General features: G+C 37.3%; 1 protein-coding gene across 2 annotated transcripts in view; it reads right to left on the reverse strand.

The window, feature by feature from the left end:
* Positions 1-21,964, reverse strand: part of LOC127371532 (potassium voltage-gated channel subfamily D member 3-like) — an 85,492-nt gene that overhangs the window by 13,002 nt on the left and 50,526 nt on the right. For both annotated transcript variants that reach the window (XM_051414389.1, XM_051414388.1), the window contains exon 3: positions 10,186-10,348. In XM_051414389.1, coding sequence (XP_051270349.1) covers positions 10,186-10,348 — 163 coding nt within the window. The remainder of the gene's footprint in view (positions 1-10,185; positions 10,349-21,964) is intronic.

Here is a 21,964-nt window from a genome sequence, read left to right on the forward strand (position 1 = left end):
CTAATAATGTTGCCTAAGGGAAGCATTTATGAAGTGAACAGAATTGGTCCAAGTACAGAACCTCGTGGAACTCCATGACTAACTGTAGTATTTATGGAGGATTCATCGTTAACATGTACAAACTGAGAACGATCTGATAAGTATGACCTAAACCAGCTTAGTGCGGTTCCTTTAATGCCAATTTGATGCTCAAGTCTCTGTAAAAGAATATTATGGTCAATAGTGTCAAATGTAGCACTAAGATCTAATAATACAAGTACAGAGACAAGACTGTTGTCGGAAGCAATCAAAAGGTCATTATTAACTAACTAGCTGTCTCTGTGCTGTAATGAACTCTAAATCCTGACTGAAAATCTTCAAATAAACTGTTGCTATGTAGAAAGTTACACAACTGATTGCCAACTACTTTCTCCAGAACCTTAGAGAGGAAAGGGAGGTTAGAAATCGTTCTATAGTTGGCTAAAACCCCTGGGTCAAGAGTGGGCTTTTTAAGAAGGGGTTTAATTACAGCTACTTTAAAGGGCTGTGGTACATATCCTGACAGTAAAGAAAGATTGATCATATCCAGTAAAGAAGTGCCAATTAAGGCTTCACAGAGCCTTAACAGCTTTGTCCTGCTTTAGAAAAGTATGCAGTTAAAACAACCAAAGAGCTACTATAACAATCAGAGGAAAACACTGAATTTGTCAAGAAAATAAGCCTATTAAAAAAAAGAAAACATAATACAGACAGAGAATTGTCTAAAAAGTTCCTAAAAATATAAGGAAAACTAATCTCTGATGCAATATCCACAGGAAATAATCCGCTCAAAATTCATCCAAATCACTTGTTTTTACATAAACTCAAAATATGTCATCAGTTCATGCAGTAATAGAAGAAGGGTCCCTTGAGGAAAAAGGTTGGGAACGAGTGATCTAAACTGAATTACGCTATTCACCAACATACAATCCATGGCCAAAAGCATCTGTACACCCAAACATTTCACCTATATTCAACATTCACCATCTTATTCCAAAACCGTGAGCATTAATATGCTGTTAGAGCAACCTGCACTCTTTCCACAGGATTTTGTAACCTGGCTGCAGGGATTTGCTCCCATTCAGCTGCAAGAGCAGCATGATCTGTGGCTGTCAATCACTTTCCAATTCAACCCAAAAGGTCCTGGATGGGGTTGAGGTCAGGGCTCTGTGCAGACCAGTCAAGGGTCCGTGTATGTTTTGGTCATTGGATTTTCCTTTCAGAAACAGGTATTAAAAAACAGAAAACGAGTGGTTATTTGATTTTCGTTTTAAAATATAAAAATTAAAATTGAAATACAAGGCGTTTTTTTTTCATGGTCAAAAAGGGATGAGCGAAATATAAAAAATGATTCGATTTTCATTTTCTATTTCATATAACAAAAAATAAAATCACTAGAAAACTGAAAAAAAGGCCTGTTTTTTCATATTCTGAGACCGGATGTTGTCACTCACAGGACGGTGCTGTGGAGAAGAAACAGTAGGCTAGTAGACTGCGGTCAATCCAGCCGTGAGTCCGATCTCCGTGGTCAAATCAGCCGCACTTAAATTTCGAGTGTACAAGTATTCTCAGCATTATGTAAATGCGGAGAAACAGCGTATTTACTTCTGGTTTTCAAAATAAAGGTATTTAGAACAGTAAGCTATAATTAAAATATGTTACATTAAAGTGTTTCATGGCCCCTGATGAATAAAAAAACACTTTATATCAAGTATCTTTACTGCACCAGTGTGGAGAAATGCCAAAATAAAAGTCTCATATTTATGCCTCCAGAGATTGCATATTTGACCATATTTGAGGTACTGTAAAAACATATTGCTCAGTGTTTCCTGGCTACTGATGGTATATTTGACTTTTACACATATGAGACTACAAACATACTTAATATCAAGCATTTTTATTGTACCAATTTGGAGAAATTCAACAATAAAAGTCCCATATTTGTACCTCCATGTGGCATATTTTCATATATTTGAGCTACTGTAAAAACACGTTGCTCAATAATTCCTGGCTATGGGTGAAGCATTTTCATTATACTTCAATAATGCTGCAGTACTCATGACAAAATTTCACACAAATGTTTAATAACATCTTGATAATATAAACACTAAACACTAAACACAAAATCCTACACAATTCTAATTTGTTTACTTTTCACACAAAATGCAATGCCAGTCCACATTCTTCTTATTTTGCAGCTCTGCTGTGTCCATTTGTAGGTAAAAGGGAAAAATAATTAGTTTTAACTTCAAAACACCATTGTACCTACTGTCTCTTCCTCACATATTATTTTTTATATTATTCAGTGTGACAGCTGTTGCAGGTGGTTCCACATACAGTTTACATTTTTACAGTAGCTCAAAAATAAGAAAATATGGAATCTGGAAGTATAAATATGGGACTTTTATTCTTCAGTTTCTCCACATTGGTACAGTAAAAATGCTTGATATTAAGTATACTTGTAGTCTTAGATGTGTAGAAGTCAAATATATCATCCATAGCCAGGAATTATTGAGCAAAGTGTTTTTACAGTAGCTCAAATATATGAAAATATGCCACATGGAGGTACAAATATGGACTTTTAATGTTGAATTTCTCCAATTGGTACAGTAAAAATGCTTGATATTAAGTATGTTTGTAGTCTCATATGGGTAAAAGTCAAATATACCATCAGTAGCCAGGAAACACTGAGCAATATGTTTTTACAGTACCTCAAATATGGTCAAATATGCAATCTCTGGAGGCATAAATATGAGGCTTTTATTTTGGCATTTCTCCACACTGGTGCAGTAAAGATACTTGATATAAAGTGTTTTTTTATTCATCAGGGGCACAACACTTTAATGTAACATATTTTAATTATAGCTTACGGCTCTAAATACCTTTATTTTGAAAACCAGAAGTAAATACGGCGTTTCTCCGCATTTACCATAATGCTGAGAATACTTGTACACTCGAAATTTAAGTGCGGCTGATTTGACCACGGAGATCGGACTCACGGCTGGATTGACCGCAGTCTACTAGCCTACTGTTTCTTCTCCACAGCACCGTCCTGTAAATGACAACATCCGGTCTCAGAATATGAAAAAACAGGCCTTTTTTTCAGTTTTCTAGTGATTTTATTTTTTGTTATATGAAATAGAAAATGAAAATCGAATATTTTTTTTAATTTCGCTCATCCCTTTCTGACCATGAAAAAGAAAAGCGCCTTGTATTTCAATTTTAATTTTTGTATTTTATAACGAAAATCAAATAACCACTCGTTTTCTGTTTTTTAATACCCGTTTCTGAAAGGAAAATCCAATGACCAAAACATACACGGACCGTGTAAGCAGGAGCATTCTAATGTTGAAACAGAAATGGCTCTTTCCTAATCTGTTGCCAAGCAGGTGGAAGCACAGTATTGACCAAAAATATTATAGCATTTTGCATTTTGTGTTACTCAGGAGCCAAGCCCAACTGATGCATGAAAAACAGCACCAGACAAAAGGTACACAAGAATTAGAGGACTGCAGCTTTAAGAGCTAGCCCATTAATCAATTAGTTGATCATTTAAGTAATTTTTCAGACTTTAAGCTTTTTTCTGGCTGATAAAGTCAATCAATCAATCAAGGGTATCTATGTTCTTTTGTCCATATATAGTATAGAACGAATCAAAAGTAGATTTTCTTTCAAAATCTTTCAAAATCTTTCAAAAAGTCAAACAAAAGCAGATGAATAACCCACAGATGTAATTAGATGATGTGATTTACTGTTGTCATTTGATGTTTTTTGTTTTCATTTAATGCTTTTTCATTTATAAAATCAGTTCTCATATTTTCTGATGCTTGTATTTGATTTGTTCTGCCTTTTCTTGATCCATCAATATTGTGTTATTCTAAATTGACGTTTATTTTATTTTTTCCCCCATTGTTTTATGTCGACTCCAGTACGACTAGCGACCACTGAGACAGAGAGAGACAGTTATGGGAGGAAATGAGAGAGAAATCGTATTGGGATTTTCTTCAAATGAAGAGAATATTACTAGTAGGATGACCCTATATGATATACAGCTGCCTCAAGAGCTTCTGGGCATGTAAGGTGAGAGATTTCTTTAACCTTGTCCTGCTGCTCTCTCTTCCCGATAAATGCATTTCAGAAACAAGAGAGGAACAGCAATATCTGCTTCCCAGACGTGAATCAAAAGTAATGGAATTACTTTGTATGCTTCCGAAATTGTCAGTCAGACTGTATCCCTGGTAAGGTGTGGGGAATGCTGGAGACGGAGATGTAATAATAATGATTGTGTATGTACGTGCACAGTATGTGAAATGGAGACAAGAGGGTGAAAAAAAGACAACCTTTGACTGCTTCTTTCCACGTAGCTTTGGTTAAAGAGTGAATGAATTTGAAAGAGAGATCTCTGTCGTGTGCTGTCTGCTTTTCTTATTGATCAAAAGCCCTTCTTGACACATGGAAAGAAAAACACATGAAAGAATTAAAAACTCAGAATTCTATTGTAAGTGCAAGAGCACAGCAACTCGTTCTATTGATGTGGCGATGAGTATTTCGTCCTCTCTGATGATACACTGAGCCCAAATGGTTGTCTAAGAAACCTTTTCGCTAAACTGATGAAATTCTGAATCAGTGACATGTCTAATAGCAAGGCAAGTCCAGGTCCATGTCATCATCAAGTCTCAAGTCAAGATGATTAAAGGATAAGCCTGGTGTTTATGTTTATATATATATATATATCTCACCAAAAAGGGATATTCCACTGATTTTGTATTGGATAGCCATGACGTTGGGGGACTGATATGAGACACATGGTCAAAATCAGCACAGCGCAGCAGAGTCCAAAATCCTTAAATCTCCCAAATTTTACTCTCAAGTATGGCTTAAGCTCCAAATACGCTAGATCAAACACTTCCCAAAATGCAACCAACAGCATCTTTAAAGCAAAATTATGTAACTTTTCTACCTTAACACAACTTCAAAGCTTCATAATTAGTTTGATGCTGCACTGACTTGTAATAGGGTGACTGGTGCCTCTGTCATTCCCACTCTGCAACCTGCACCCCTGTTCTTTCACTAGGGATGGTATGACATATGATATTATCGTGATAAAAAACACTTTCTTTTATCATGATAATCGTGAATCGGGATAATTGTGAGTATCCTCACGTGGCTTGACTTGAAAAAGCTGTCTAGCTCGCCACTATACAGTCCTATATTGATTTCCTGATTTAACTAGAAGAGAAAAAGAGACAGTGACTGAGCAAGGACGAGTAAAATTGTGTCATTGCCGACAGCTTCATAAAATAAAAAGCTGCAAGACAGACGGTGAGCTGGCCTTCTTTCTGTTGGACTTGTCAGTTATATTAGCTAGGTTGCTTTGTCTTGTGTTGTTGCACTTCCTTGATATTTGGCTGCTTTAGCAAAGTTGGCGACTCGCTAGTTTGTGATCCCGAGTAATGTAATCGTAACAGATGCACATATACAGCTGTCCATGTTTATGACAGTAGTTTATGAGTGAATTGCACTCTGAAACAGCAGGTTCCAACTCACAAAAAGCCCCAATTTTTACATAATGTTGCTTTAAGATAAGACGTTTCCTGTGTGGTATGTTCCTCATCTTTAAAACCCCATGTCCCCCGTCTATAAGACTTTCTCTCATACATTTTTAGTCTCCCTGCCCAACCCTATTGACATCATTAGTTATTTTCTTATAATTGAAAAACTTCCCCCATCGCCAAAAGACATTATGAAACCCAACAGGTTGGGTAGATGAGCAAACTGGTGAGAGAAGAGTTCTCCTTTAAAGATAGTCAAAGGCAGTCACCATACTGCTGCCATGAATACTATGTGTGATTGAGTAAATTAAACTATAATGCCAAATTCAAAGTAATTCAAGTGCAACTGTGAGTCTCATTGGTGCGAAGTTTCTGGACAACAATTGAAGGTGATGAGGAAGTATTTCATGGCTGGAGAACTTCTTTGAGGTAAATTAGGCTGAAATTACAACCTATTCAGAGACAGTCCTAATGGATCTCCCAACACTCTGTCCGAAGCCCGGTGATGATGGATTCTTGTGATTTTACTTTTTTTTCCATCTGTGGTCATGGTTGACTGAGAAAATCAAGCCTATATGCTCCAACATTACCACTGACAGTCAGACTGCAGCAGTGCAGGGAAAAAGGCACAAAATGTTCACCTCTAAGACAAGTGAGCCTTGAAACTACTGCACACAGACTTTTTCCTCTCTTTTTCCCCCCCTTTCTTTAACCCAATCAGCCTCTCTCCTTCAGACTTTCTCCCACTGCTTTCTCTGACAATCTCCTTTGTGTAATTTCTCTCTTTTCCCTCTTGTCCGACCTCCTCCTCTCTTTACTCTCTTGCTCCCGTCGTCTTGTTTTGCCCTCACGTCTCCGTTTTTTTTTTTTTTCTCCTCGAAACCTGCCATCTCTAAGCGTGGCTCCACTTGACTTTGCTGTCCCATTACCGGTATGACCTCAGTCCATTTACTGCCTCGACACACTGATGGCAACTACCCTGCACTGCTCAGTTGTGCCAGAATAAATAAAAAAAAATCCTCTTCTTCTGGGGACGTTTTCTTTTAGACTTATTTGGGAATGAGGCACATTAGTATCAGGGGTCTTTTCCTATGACTTGTGTGGGTGACTGAACATAAATACTAGACACTCTACTTTACACTGAGCCCCCCCCCACATACACTACAGTATTTAGTAGGGAATGACTATCATTAAATCCAATTTAGATTCTCTATTTCTATTTTCTGACTGTGAAGCTACAATGGGTGCATGTGAGGACCTTTTTGTAAAGTCTAATCCCCAGATGACTACATAATTGTAATGGGAGCCTGGAGCAGCCTGTTGTTAGATAAGAATGAAGACGAATGAGACCTAAAGAGGAAGGGAAGGCCAGGAGAGATGGAGGAATAGAAGGAGGCAGAGCAGATGAACACGGCAAATATAAAACAGATCGTCTTCTTTCCCTGTTTTTCTACTTTTCTTCCTTATCTTTCTGTTCTCAAACTCACACATAAGGCACATATGGCTCTTTGTGTGCATTGGTGAAAAATAGCTGACAGGTGCACAGTAAATGTCTTGGTAACCTTTTATAGTTGTGGGAATTTACCAGATAAATACAAGGTAAGACCAGAAAATTACACAGACCAGTCCATCAAGGCACCTACGAAATGCACTGTACTTTCCTGGGCTGGCAAAGCAATTCTTACTGTGTAAGAATAAAGATTACAAACACTTTGAGCTGTTAATTCTTCCGTAAAAGAAATCTACAATAAGAAAAGATTTCTTTGGGATGAAGGAAGTTTTATCTTTATATGGTTTTCTAAACAACCAGATCAATTTGCATTGATCTTAACTATGTGAATGTTTAGAAATGATAATCTAGCATTGGGTTTCAAAGTTAATTCTCACAACAAGGTCCATTCAGTTACTGTTCTGTGGCTTTCTGTTATTGATCTTCATTCAACATCTCGACCATGTTGGTATAAAAGGGTAATTTAAATGGGTGAGTTATGTAAAACATCCATACAAATCTCATGAACAGGAAAAAATAAGTATAGAGACCAAAAGCGCTATTTGTACCAGGCTGTAAACATGTTTATTTCTGCTGTAAAGTTGGGACATTTTAATATAGGACTTTATGGAGACTGACTCACTTCAGTGTTAACTTCACAGTCACAGAGGTTTCTGCTTGTTACAAACCCACAGAGAATTGTCAACAGACTGCAGTTCGTCAGTTTTCAGTCAAAAACGCTCCTTAAACCCATGGTTCACTGCCCGCCCGGCACCAAACTGCAGACTGACAAAGTTAGCGACTAACTGGTGAACATAGTGGAGCATTTAGCAGCTAAAGAACCAGACATTTCCTTCAGGAGTTGGTGAAGACCAAAAACAGACCCTGAAAGATAAGTGGACTTAAATTTGAGAGGTGGCCAGAAACACGACTCGACAATGTGCTGAATGTGTAAAAAAGCAACCATTTGCAAATGTTGTGTTTACAGCAGGTTGGCAAAAGATCAGTTAACGCAGGTTCAAGCTAACATGAATGAGAAGTCATTGAAGTTTAGGTGTTTAGAAAAGATTTTAATATCTAAACTGACATGACAATGGGGCAAACTGTCGGCTGGTAAAAATCACCCGATAAGCTCCAGTGCAGCTACTTAATGCACCTTTAGTCTAATATTACTAGTTTGGTTTGCCACTCTCACTGCCGCACTATTTACTTGACTGATTCAAAGAACAACACAAGGGAGCAACACAGTTTAATTTATCTAACATATCAGCCCACTGTTGGTCTGGTGGATCAGAGTCCCTCCATGACTGCAGCAAAAAACTAATAAAATGTAATTTCTTTTTAATTTTAATTTAATAGGTCAATAATGATTTTATAAATTAATACCTCCATTTAAAAGGGGTGCTGTGTCCCAGAGTTTCTCCTCTCACTAATTTAATGAGTTGGATAAGCTAGAGAAGCCGCTTACTCTAAAAGAACTTTATTAGTATGAGTTTCACTGTCCCATCGTGGTCTTAAAACATGTTTTACAATTGCTGCAAAGAATGAGGACCATTAAAAATTTCCCTCAGGGGAAAACCTCAGTATCCATACAAAACAATAAGTTATGTTGTTGAATCTAAAACTGCTGCTAAAGTAAAGTTCTGTAGAGGATTTAAATTTAGTTTTTTTATTACATTACATTACATCAACATTACATAAATTGCCAGACACAACAGCAAAATTATTTTTCTCTGAAGTAAACTTACAATTAATACTAATAAAACAAAACATAAAATATAAAAATGCCCTTTAAAGAGCACCCAGTCTGCATTGCTGTTCTTAAACTAAATATTTGTATAATAAATAAACAGTTGCACTCTCTCCTGCTGGGAGTAACTGTTGCAAGGCAACAGTTCAACACAACATTTAATTGTCAATGAAGAGGTTACAAAATACACATTTTAAAAGCGCCATGGAACAATTCATGTCTTATTTGCAATATGTTTTCATTGTTCATTCATGTCAATGTCACACATCACCAGTGGTGTGATTAAAATTACAGTACTTCAGTACTGGGAAACTTAATTTGATTGCAGTAATAGTTTAGTAAAATAATTTTAGTGCATCGGTTTCCATCCATCACATGTAGCTGTAGTAATAGTATATTGTATATTGTCAAACCATTTGTAAAAACTACTACCAATGATGTGCTTTTTCTTGATGATATCTAAACTTACTTTGATTTATTTTATTTCCTCTGAAAGACTGCAGCAGTTCCATAAAGTGTTAAAGACACTGGACTCTGAACTTGTGACATGTTTGATGCCCAAACCAGCAGAATAAGTCAGAGTTCACTACTTTGCAAAATCATTCATTCATTAATCCACCCTTTTTTCATTGCTTACTGCCCAAAATTCAATTTTAGTCGTCCCTCCTCAATTAGATATCGGCAGCTGCTCTCAAACTTAATAGCACTTATCTAAATCTGTAGAAAGGTCGAGCCCACTGGGTGAGCGTAGTAAGTGGATAGCTAACATTTGGTAGTTGGATTTTAAGTGTGTGTGTTAGAAAGAGGGAGAAAGGTGTGTGCACATATGTGGAAAGACATTGAACAATGTGGGTCTGAAGGGCGACAAATTTCCTGCGTGTGTGTGAGATGGTGTTGAAAAATGAGGGATGATGTAGGTTGAAGGACAGTGATTTGCAATGCAGACACCGAATCCTTGATTGGGGTCAATCTTTTTTACCATCACCCTTTTTTTTAAGTTTGTAAAATGTGTCCTCTGTTCTTTTCATAAAAACACTAATCTGTCATCGGGATCTTTTAACCCTGCGTCATTATTTTAATCATCTGCATATAAAAAAGAAAGACCTTCAAAAGGTTTTTCAGGAATAACCTTTAGTATCCACCCACACAGTGTTTTTACTCTACACTTGAACCTCCCATTCACTCTAATTAATTTAATAATATCTAATAATCCTGTGGTACTTTGGCCTTTTAAAAAAAAATCAAGAGCGTGCACTCCTAATGGTCAGGTAATATGTATGTACACACGCTCCAGCACAAACACTCGTTTAACTCACACCTAACCCTCGACTCTCCCTGTTGGAGCAGATGGAAAGGCTAAAGACACTGAATTTTACCTTCTGAGCACGGCGTTTGTCTGCTCTCTGGTTCTGGTGGTAGATGCGGCTGAAGTTTGAGACGATAACAGGGACAGGCAGGGCGATCACCAGCACACCGCTCAGGGAGCAAATGGAGCCGAAGATCTTACCGGCAATAGTCTTTGGCACCATGTCTCCGTACCTAGAGATAAGACAGATAGGAAGTTAGACAAAGTGTTGAAATAGACAGATATCCAAGTGTACATTAGGTGTTACTATCCACTTGTTATAAAGCTCCTTTTCAATTTGTGCACGAAAAAAACCTGAATTGAAATGCCAGAAAAAAATATTGCAAAAAGGACTGCACTTTTGTTGAGGCAGAAAGGCTGGAATATCAATAAAGAGAGGATAGAGTTTTTTGAATACACCATGACATTGTGGGGCCTGTTTCTGCTTCTGCAGACAAAGCTTTCATTATATGCTGCCTACCATTGATCACAAAGTTCCCAAAATAAAGAATAAAAAGAGCGGCCCCCATTTCAAATAGTGGCTCATAAAAAACACAGTCCACATGGTTTAGAGGAGGCAATTAATTGCCATCAAGTACAGTATTAAAGCATCAAAGCTACTGGTCCTCAATTAATAAAGTAATATTGTTACATCCTCTTATATGTAAGAACTTCATGACAAATTAGTTTCTTTAAAGGTAGTTAAGAGAAAAAAAGACTTAACTTTGCCAAAGTTTCAGAAATTCACTTAAAATTATACAATTTAAATGGAAACATAATTACCGGCTCTATTATATTTGATCAGCACTGCCTAGTTTGACTGTTTGATCACAGTTTTGTGTGCTGGATGGACTCACATGGTACCACTTGATAGCCACATCCTAAAGCGTACCTTACTTTATTATCGATTTTACTCTAAATGGGACCATCATTTATTAAATGAACATCATGCTGCATGAAGGAAGACCTGACACTAGCTATTGAGACTATAAACCCATTAGAAAACAGTTTAATGAGGTAAGAAATCGAGAGAGAAGTAGAATTATTTTTCCATAAGACTCAATACTATTTGGACTGAAGACACTTTTTTTAAGACACTTCCTCATTAGCTTCACTTCACAGACCCAGAAGCTCTGTCCACTAATTATATACTCAGTAAATTTAATGTTTTTTTGCCAACAATCCCACCACACAATGCATTGTATTTGATAAATGCAAAAGTTACATCTACATTTACAGGGACTACACCAGTAAGTACGCAAAATTTACTGCACACTAATGTTAAACCTGGATTAACTCATTATTTTGGTCGTTTGAGGGCAGCTGGAAACAAGACGTAAACACTTACATCACTTTTTAAGTTGATATGGTGATCATGTTACACATCCAGGAGATTACTGAAACGACACTACATTTTCAGACAGTGTTAAGTCTTTCCTTTTCTTTGTTTCCCATTTTTAACTCCTGTTGTTCTCCACTTCAGTCAGGCTTTCGATAATTTGATTACACCGGTAAATGGCTGCTGTGACATGTAGACAGAGGTAGGGAGATTGGACCACTGCTATTTATGCATCTCAGAAGGAATAATAAAGCCATGCCAGTGTGATCCAGGGCCCGGAAGAAGTTGATTCGCTGGTCTGAGCTGTGGGTCATGATGGTGTGTAGTGGAACAAATTGATTTAAAAAGACATACTTGTAAACAGGTGAGAAAACATACTGAAATTGTCTCCTAGAGAGGCTGCTGACATCAAATTGAAGTAGTAGTGTGATGTGAATCGATGGGAAACCATGTTTGCTGGTGCACAATAGGTACTATTTTGAGAGAAAAATAAGTAATTAGAGAACTAGGAAGACAACAAAAGGGAGGAAAGACGAGTGCATATTCTGCATGGATGTACTTTAAACCAGAGTCCTCGACTGACCAATTTCCTCAAGAGACACTTTGTAAACTGATTGAGCATGGGGCTTTGATTTTGATCCTTACATTTTCAGTAAAACACTAGCACTTGTCAAAAGACCCATTTTTCTCTTCCTCTCTGGCTGTTTGGCCTCTTTGGCTTCTCTTAGTTTCCTCTCCACTGCATTCTCGACACAATGAGACTCTTGACAGGTAAGCCCCATGCACTGTTGACCACTGTGCCTCTTGAGGGCCGCTCTCTGCCCAGACGTGGGTGGGTGCCGGCTTTCCACATTTCTGACTGTTGTTTTTTTGGCCCAAAGCTCTTACTCTCCATGCTGAAAAGCACTATAATCGCTAGACTTACCTCCTGCTTACCACCCACAAACTGAAGAGCTGAGGGATTATCACAAACCCAGCCTTCTGCTCTGCCTGAACAAATATGTGCGAGAGAGAAGGACGTGATGTTGCTCAAATCCTCTTTGAAAATTACTTTTTCTCAATTTATCTTTTTTTTAACAAAGTAGAAGTGAGCACACATGACGCTGACTGTAATTAATGACACGCTGTTGTGACTTCTTTTTCCTATTTATGTCAGACATAGGATTGATTCACACTAACTGGTTACAGTGAGATAATATGGGGAAAGTCAATCCAAAATGACCCTTAAATGTACAAGCTGGTGTATTGAAAAATAATTGCAAGGCTCTCAATTGATCATTCGCTGAACCCCTCTCCTGAGTAGCAATGGTCCAATCATTGCTTAGCAACCTTAAAGGAAGGTATGTCAAGCTTTGGCTCTGCTCTCATGTTGAAGCAGTGTGTATGGCGTCTAGTAAGAGACATACTTGAAATTAAAGCATTTGGAGGAGTTTTTAAAAACCTTTCCAAAAACAAAAACACAAGTTTAAAAACTGTGTGTTTGTCTGCTCTGATGGACTACTAAAAAAACTCTCAGGGACATCTTCTGTGTTTTATTGACGTTAAAGGTCCAGTGTCACATTTAGGACGATCTATTGGCAGAAATGGAATGTAATATTGATAGGTATGTTTTATTAGTGTATACCACCTGTATATATCACCTGAAAATAGGAACCGTTACCTTAGAATGAGTATTTTTATATATACAGACATGATCGTCCTTTTAAAGGTTTTTCGCTTTTAACACTACTAGTGAATATAGTTTGAAAATCTGAACAAAAAAACAGGAATCTCATAACTATGATAGTTTCTGTGTTACTTGTCCCAGTTTATTTTTTGGTATGCTCTAAAGAGGGGCTATGTCAGAACAAAACAGCTGATCTTAAATACACCCAATTATACTGTACATTCGTGTATGCTATGCAGGTCTGACTAGCTCTAGCCTGCTGTACAAAAACAATGCTGCTTGTTGATGGATCATCAAGTGGCTGAATATCTATTTGGAAATGCAGCTTCAGCCTCAGCCTTTTCGCACGATATGGTGTACGTAGTCATCAAGTGAATATTTAAGACTCTTCTACAGGGTTCTTGTTTCAAAAAGAGTTAGCCAGACAGTTTAAAAGAGCTAATGAGTATTAGCAAACTAGTTAGGATAAAATATGCTAGCAACGCTTATCATGCAGGTTAAAAATTAAGTAAGGATTAAGGACACAATGTTTAGAAAATTACAAAGAATTTTGAGAAGAGTTTTTAGGAACTGTACGAGAACAGAAAGGAAACTAACTAAAGGGGAGACTTAGTATTATAATGGAGTTATTCATCATGTTTGCAGTGTAATGTAATGGTTTCTCTTCACACATCAAACTCAATCTCAGATTCCTTTTTCTTTTCTGGAGAAAACTTTTTCTCACGTTGTTTGAAAAGTCATAGCAGGCAGGGTGATGTGCACCGTGAGCACAGGAGACAGAGTCAGTAATATGAAGGATTATTAACAAGCAATGGAGATTTGACCACAGGGCTTGTTGTTATTGTTGCTGAGTCCTGCTCCTGGCTGTCAGACAATCAGACAAATGATTTCACAGCTCACTCCGCTCACCATCTGTCAGCCGTTGAGAGATGACATTCTCCTGGCTGCGTCTCTGATTGCTTTGTTGTAATGATGTTTGACACTTCATACCCACTATGATGTGTCAAACATCATTACCACTGTGATACGGTGGAATATTCAAAACTTTGCTCTTTGCAGTGAGTTATCTCACGGCAGGGTGTTTTATTTAAAGGGTGCCAAAATGTTTAAATGATGAATAGTTATAGTTAGAATTGCTTTCATGGAGGCACAAAAAATGTCGACCTCTGTTTCAGTGTGGAGCCGTCCCTTCACTCACAGTGCTGATCACTTGCTGTGACCAACCACTTTCCATCATTTTAAAATTTAAATGTACCTTGTAATCAAAAGCTCCTCAAACACGAACCAGTTTTTTTTTTTTTTTTTTTTACAGCTCTTTAAAAGAGTTGGAATTATTAGCAGCCCTTATCTTGTTTCCAGATAATTGCTGATGGTTTGATTTGATTTCTTTGGTGGTGAAAAATGATTTGCCACTGCCTGAGCCATGCGTTATTATTGCACCATGCATTATGGGTCAAAAACACTGTCCCTGTGTTATTTGAATAAAGTCACTCTGTTGGCACAGCGCGCATGTCACACAGATGCATCGTAATCCAACAAGATGCTACATTTGCTAATCAACGGGCCAGTGCACATTCCAGGTAGATTACTTTGTAACGTGAACATAGTATTTCTTCTGTTCACCTGCCAATGGTTGGGAAGAAAGATAAACTGGTGTTTTGCCATCTGCTAAACCCTCGAACTCTCATCAAATCGGAATTTGATTGTTTGACGAGTACCTGAAGCAACATGTCCGCAAGAGCGCAGCCCACTTACTACTCATACTACAGACTTATTATTTAATACATTTGTCAACAAGTTTAAATTTGAAATTCCAAAGTCGAATTCCAAACAGAAAACCCGCTCAAAAAATAATCCAGGGGCAATACACAAAAGAATAAAATGCAACTGAAACCCTAAAATGATGGTGTCTCCCTACCTTCAAAGCAGTGGGACAGTTCAACAGTCTAATAAATCATTGAAATCGTGTAATAAAATGAATTTCAAGAATCTAAGTCATAAGACTGGCATAAATAGTCCATTTGTTTTGTACATTATTTATTTTTTTTCCTTTATTAAACAAGGACCATGCACAAAAAACATTAATCTCAAAATGAGAAGACCTGTTTATGTCAGATTTAGCTATTAGTCAATTTCCATCTGCAGTCCTTGGGCAGGTAGAAACAGAACAATCACTATTCATGTACATGCAACACCAGCATACATAGTCTCTATTGCGCTAACCATCATACAAACAAATCTACAGGCACACATCAATAAATACCAGCACATTCATCAGTATAACATTACAATTCATTACAATTAAAATTAATTAGATAATTTTTTTTATATGGCTGCTCAATATGCATTTTTTTACACCATGGGAAAGACAATGAAATTCTGTGCAAGTTTTAAGCTCACCTGGGAGCATAGATGGATCATCATCCTAAAGGAGCTGGGTGATAAAGGGTTTAAAAAAAGCCCCCAAACTAATGACAAAAGCCAAAAATATACATGACTCACACTCATACTGTATGTGGTATGTAATTGTACCAAGCCAGGCCCATATAACGTGTCTTTAATTTATTTGTAGCAGTCTGTAGTGTTTTGAGACAGGCTAATCCCATGGCTGTATTTTTCATCGGTTTCTCACTGCAGTTGAGCTGCAGTAGGAAATGTCAAAAGTTCGAATTTTCCTCTCATTGAAATAGTTATGATTAATTAGGGAGCCAATAAGTCACAGACAGTCGGAGTCAGAAGTATAAATATTTGTGTATTAATAAAGCAAAACACTGCAGGTCAAGAAGCTTGTCTTCCACATAAGCAAGTATGGTGAATGAAATGCTTGGTTTGCTTTAATGACAGGACTAACCTTTTTCAAATCAATACACTGATATATGCTACCAGCAGAAATTCCACCAGGCCACTATATAATAAATTAAGATTAAGTAAACAATGAATTGTTCAGGAAAAGCCTGAAAGAGTAGTTAAACGGTGCAACAAGGTATGAAACACAGCAGTGGTGCTAGTTCTCCGGTAAATGGCATTCATTACTTCGCCTTTTTCCATCTGCCACAATTTAAAACGGAGACCTAAGCGGGTGGAAAAATCAGTTGTGAGGGCATTTATTCAGTCATGTGTTTTATCCTTTCCAATCTCCTGCTTGTTTTGCTCTTCATTAAGAGAAGCTCCGCTGTAGCTTCCACAAAATGTGGAAGGAGCAGCGTGCTCCTGATAGATCTGTGATGGCAATCAAATAAAACAGAATTGGTTTGGACGTGCTGCATCAAAAAGACACTATGAAGCCAAAGCAATCAATCTGGCTGAATGATTTCTGCTTATGGGAGGCAGAATTGAAAGCAGCAGAGTCAAACTTTGTTACAGCTGTGATGAAGAACATTAAAAAACTGTTATCACAAGAGCAGCCAAAGGACAAAACTATTTTTTTTTTATCATACAGGACTTGTGTTATTTTTGCTTTGACAGGTGTTAAGAGCTTACACTGTAATTTGTCATTTTCATTTATTTTTTGAAGATTGATCACCTGTTATGTGAGTACCTAAAAATGTTCAGAAAACCCATAAATGACCAGAGTTACTGGACATGTAAGTCATCAATCAACACACACACACACACACACACACACACACACACACACACACACAAAGGAAAGCTACAAAATGTCTCAGGAGCTGGGAGGATTTTTTCCTACTCGTTCTTGAGAGAGTCTTGGATAGTTATGAAATTACACAGGACATTTTCAGAATGTCAAGAAAATTATCTCCATTAAGTTTAAATATGTACATACTGTGCAGTGTTTGACTATTTGTACTATGGTTAATCTTCATAATTCAGTGTTGTGTCTTTCCCAATAAAGACCCGGGCTGTAGTTACAGGTGTAGCCAGGGAAATAGTTTTTTGGTTTAAACCCCCTTCTAAATATTTCACATCATATTATTGTGCATAAATAATTCAGTGAAACCAGACTGTGTTGTTTTTTGCGCAGTCCATGCAGTAATTACCACCCTCTTTGTTGGACAGAGCCTCTTTTTATTTGACGTTGTGTAAACATGTTTTAATTTGCCCTACCAGCTGGTATCTCCAAATGTACAACAACTCCAAATCAGGAATTGCTGTTGCTGTGAATGATAAGTGGGGTCATTGGGGGATTCCCTCGGGCTCGTTCAACTCTAACTAATAGCTCTAAAGCGTTAATTAGAGATGAATCGAGAAAACACAAAAAATGTTGGATAACATCAACAGATAACGTATGAAGCAGTGGAGAAAGCAGCACAGCAGGTGCTGTGATTGAAGATGGAGGGTCACTGCTGCCTGCTAATGCTACCTTCAAAATGATGCTGATGGATGCTACACTACGTGGGTCCCAGAGCTGATTTAATGGACTACTGAAAAACATTCTTCGAAGCATTTAGAGATCATAACAAATTATACATTGATGCTGAAAGCTGCCAGTTGTTAAAATAAAATTACAAACTATAACTCAACTTCTCTTAGACACTCCTGAAAACTTAATTCTGACTCTGCCCACTGGCTGCAGTACAATGAAAGACTTTAAAGGAAGAATGTGAAGGGCAAAAACTTTAAGTTCTGGTTCACTTTGTTCCAATTGAGTTAATTACTCTTCACCAAGAACACCATTACATAGTCAATAGTCAAATGCCTCTGGTATCCATCTGGTGCATTTATTTGAAGCTGACAAACAAAATGATGGATTTATTGCTTTAAGTCACCAGTACTCTACCAATTCATGGATTTTTTCAGGGGGCTTTTGCTGAATGAAGATAGACATCTTAGTTCTCATGACACCAGTACGACAAAGGATTAAGATCGTTTGCTCTTATGGGGTTAAATTGAACTGAAAACGCTTGTTTATTTAGTTATTTATTCATCAAAGTAACAGACATTATAATCAAATGATACATTTAGGTGACTGATTTGCACATGTCAAGTTTAAGTATCGAAAATATCCATTTGTTAAACAATGGATGATCCTGTCATGTCTTTAAAGGATTAAATACAACACATTTATATAAATCTCCTGAATATGTGGTAAGCTTCCAAATCCTGATTGCTTTTTGTGACAGACGCAAATTTTCTGTGTGACACTGCAGGTTAATAGCAGATCTATTTGTATGATGTTTACATAATCTGCCTTGAATCTGAACGACTCTAATAGTGGCTGCTAGAATCACTGTTGGATAATCCCATTGTAGATACAATTGCAGAGTTTGGAGAATGTCAATCCACTTTGTCAAGCACTCGAACAGTCACCCAAACAAAGAGGTAGCGAGCAGCCAATTGTGAATTGTTTTTCAAATACAGGAACATAATAGGAACTGATAAAAAAAGGTAACAAACAAAAATAGTATTGATACTGATTGCGTCTCATGTTTTATCTTTTTCTCTTCTTACTTCACTCCCTGTATCTTTTTCCCAAAAAATAGTATGAGTGAAGAGAGTTGCCATTACTGAAATGAATCAATTTCAGTTTATTACAACACGGGTAGTTTTTGCAATCTGTTATGATAACAATGCATCGGGAACGCTGCAACATTGCCACAGCAAAGTTCAACAGGGCAAGAAAAACATGCACATCAGTCAAATGATCAAACAGGTAGTAAACAAGCCAGTGGTTTAGTAAAACTGAAAGTGATATGAACTGTAATGTTGGTCTTAATCCCTTATTGCCCAGAAAACTGTGCGCCCACATACTTTTGATCAGCAGCAGATTAAAGTTGAAGTCTGTCTTGTTAACTGTGGATGAATGTTTACAACGGAGAGTTTGAGTAATAATTTTACAATTCACCTTCATTTTTTTCTTTCTTTTGACCACTTGGGGACGGTGGAACATAAACATAACTGACATATTTCCACTTTATAAAGTCACTCTCCTTTTAGGTTTGTTTTACTCAACACTACACAAACTCCTGAGGGAAATATCTGGGTTTTAGCTACAAAATGCTACGTTCACCAGCAGTGAGAGTGAATTAAAACAGGGTGGATGACAAATTGGGTCATAAAACCACAACAACGAGCTGAAAGATGTTAAAATGCTCTGTAGATGGACTGCAGAGTTGGGTGATTATTATCTCTGGGTTCATCACGACGAACAACCCCTTTTGCATTACACACGCTCATTTGACCCGTTGTTACCATAAAAATATTGATTGGAAGCTTTAAAACCTGAATGACTGTCTGACTGCTTGTGTTTTTTGCCATGTCATATTTCTTTTTGGCGATGTTACTGCATCACCAGAGCTCAGCAAGTAATTTGATTTGAGTACAGTGCAACTGACCCAAATACAATGAATTGCTCAAGATCAAGGTACACAAGAACGCACACACACTTGTATTTGCTACATAAAATATTGTTATTAAGATGGTATGAGAGCTGCACACTTTAAATGTTATCCCTTTTTACAGTTTCTTGTTCAGTGTTTAATAGCAATCACTTTATTTTAGACACATACATCCACATTAACATAAACACAACAAGATTAAATAAAGACATGTTGAATTTTGAAGTTCTCTTGAAAGCTGCTGCCTAATACTGAATCAGAGAAAAATTACACATCTCTTCATACACTTCCCCTTCCTTGCAGGTAAAGCAACTTTCACAGGTCTAATTTCTCTAGCATCACTGTGCTCTTGTTTGTTGCTCTCTTTCACACTTCAGGACACACTGACGACCCTCTCTTTTTTTCTCATCAGCACGGAGCCTACACAGAAACCAATCTGCTCCACTACACCTCAAGAAAGTGAACATGAGCGATGGCCTGACCAGCTCTCCAGGAGGACGGCAAGAGTACGCAACCTGCTGTACTGATATTTACCCTTTTTTTCTACTGAAGGGAAGTAGCAGAAGGGGTAATAACAACGGAAACAAGCAAGAGGAAAGAAAGAGCGAGGGGGTGGGTGTGGGATTAAACAGAAGGAAAAGAAACAACCTGATGTCTGTTATTACACACAAAAGCATGAGAGGGATGTGGGATATTAGTTCATGTGACCTGCTGCTACTGGAAAGAAAGCACCATCCATCATGACCTATGTAACTCCCTGTTTAAATTAGAGGGTGGTCTGTCTCAACAGGGAGAGTTATCAAGGGCAAGATAACCTGCCACCATGTTAGGAGAATGACTGAAACAATATCAAGTTGATTTAAAAAGTGTTAATAAAGCTAGTTCAACTGAGGTTCACTGTTGGCCAAAGGATGATATACAACCAACAGCCGCACAATAGCAGAAAATAAAAACAGTGAATAAATGCAATTTTTCTTAACCTTTATTTACTCAGAGTAAACAGCCACCGTCTTTTTCTGGGTGACTATTTTTTATCCATTAGGTCGTCTGCTGGTCTGAAGATTGATTGAACATTGATCGATGCATTGTAATGTTAAACTGTGCCAATCTCTGATACAAATATATAAATATTCTACATTAGGGAAAGAGGAGGCCCCCATTTAGAGTCAACAATGTCGTTTATTTATATCTATTTGTGCAAGTACTAATTGCACCTACAGTGTAACATCATGGAAATGTCATGGAAGATTTTTGGCATCTAACTTCATATTAAATATTCCTTTTCTATTTCTGTCACTAAAAAGCTTTGTGGTGACACAGCATTGACAGCTGTAGCAATATTCTCAAATTTCTTCGGCCCCCCCTAATAAAACTACTGACACTGCAATTTTGTTAAGATTTCATCTGCGGATTTCCTGACTTTCAGATCTGAAGTATGAAGTTCTCTTCAGATTTGACATTTTTGTGAATGAGTGTTGCCTACAAATGTATAAAAACAGGTAGGCTCACATTTTTAGTGATGATGACCAAATCTCATGGACATGCACCTGCACTTGAACAGGTGGTATTCACAGGTATGGGAAAAGGATTTAGAAGTAAAAGTCCCAAGACAAGAATATAAAAATACAACACCACAAGTAAGTCCTGCATTCAATATCGTTAGTAAAGTGCAGAAGTGTTATCACCTAAATATATATAATATAATAATAAGTATCAACAGTAAAAATACTCGTTTTGCAGAAAAAATTTGCCTGTGACTTTAATCTAAGGGGTCAGGCTCCTCCAAATGGTCATGATATAGATTTCAGAGTTTGTGAGATGATTGATGGGAAAAAAAAGTTCTGCTCAACAAAATTGTATTCATTTTTATGTTTGTATTTTTATATTTGTATGTGACTTAACATGCATATGTAACTTCATTTATGTACCTGACATATGTATTTTAACCCAAACTACAATCTTTTCCTAAAGCTAACCATAACCTTGCACTAACTGTCTAAACCCAAACTGTAAACAGTTACTGCCTACTATTGTATCTGCTGAATCTGACACTCAGAGAAAGATTTAGTATTAAAATCAAAAAAAGTATATTGCATATGGATCAATGTCTGTTAATCAAATTATAACATTAGTACATCTTAAAATCAGTGTAATGCTGCACGTACTTCCATTTCCCCTCCTCTGAATCATTGCTCTCTGTTCTCTGCTCTGTTCTTTAAGACTGCAGTTTCTCTCTACACTGTCAGACAGGTTTCATTGACAATTTTAGCTACACAATCATCTGAAGTAATGAAGCATAGTGTCCTGCGGATGTGACAGGAAATTCATATTTGTCTTTTGTGTTTCACTCTTGTGCAGAGATGTAGCAGCGTTTGCAGCTCAGAGAAGTGCTGGAGCAGCAGAACATTCAGGAACAATTGTGTATGAGTGCTGAGCAAGGCAACAGGATTGGTATTGACTTTTTTTTATTGTGATAAAAAGACTACAGTGAAACATTAAGCCTGCT

The sequence above is a fragment of the Dicentrarchus labrax genome, unplaced genomic scaffold (assembly GCF_905237075.1).
Source record: "Dicentrarchus labrax unplaced genomic scaffold, dlabrax2021, whole genome shotgun sequence".
NCBI classification, from domain to species: Eukaryota; Metazoa; Chordata; class Actinopteri; family Moronidae; genus Dicentrarchus; species Dicentrarchus labrax.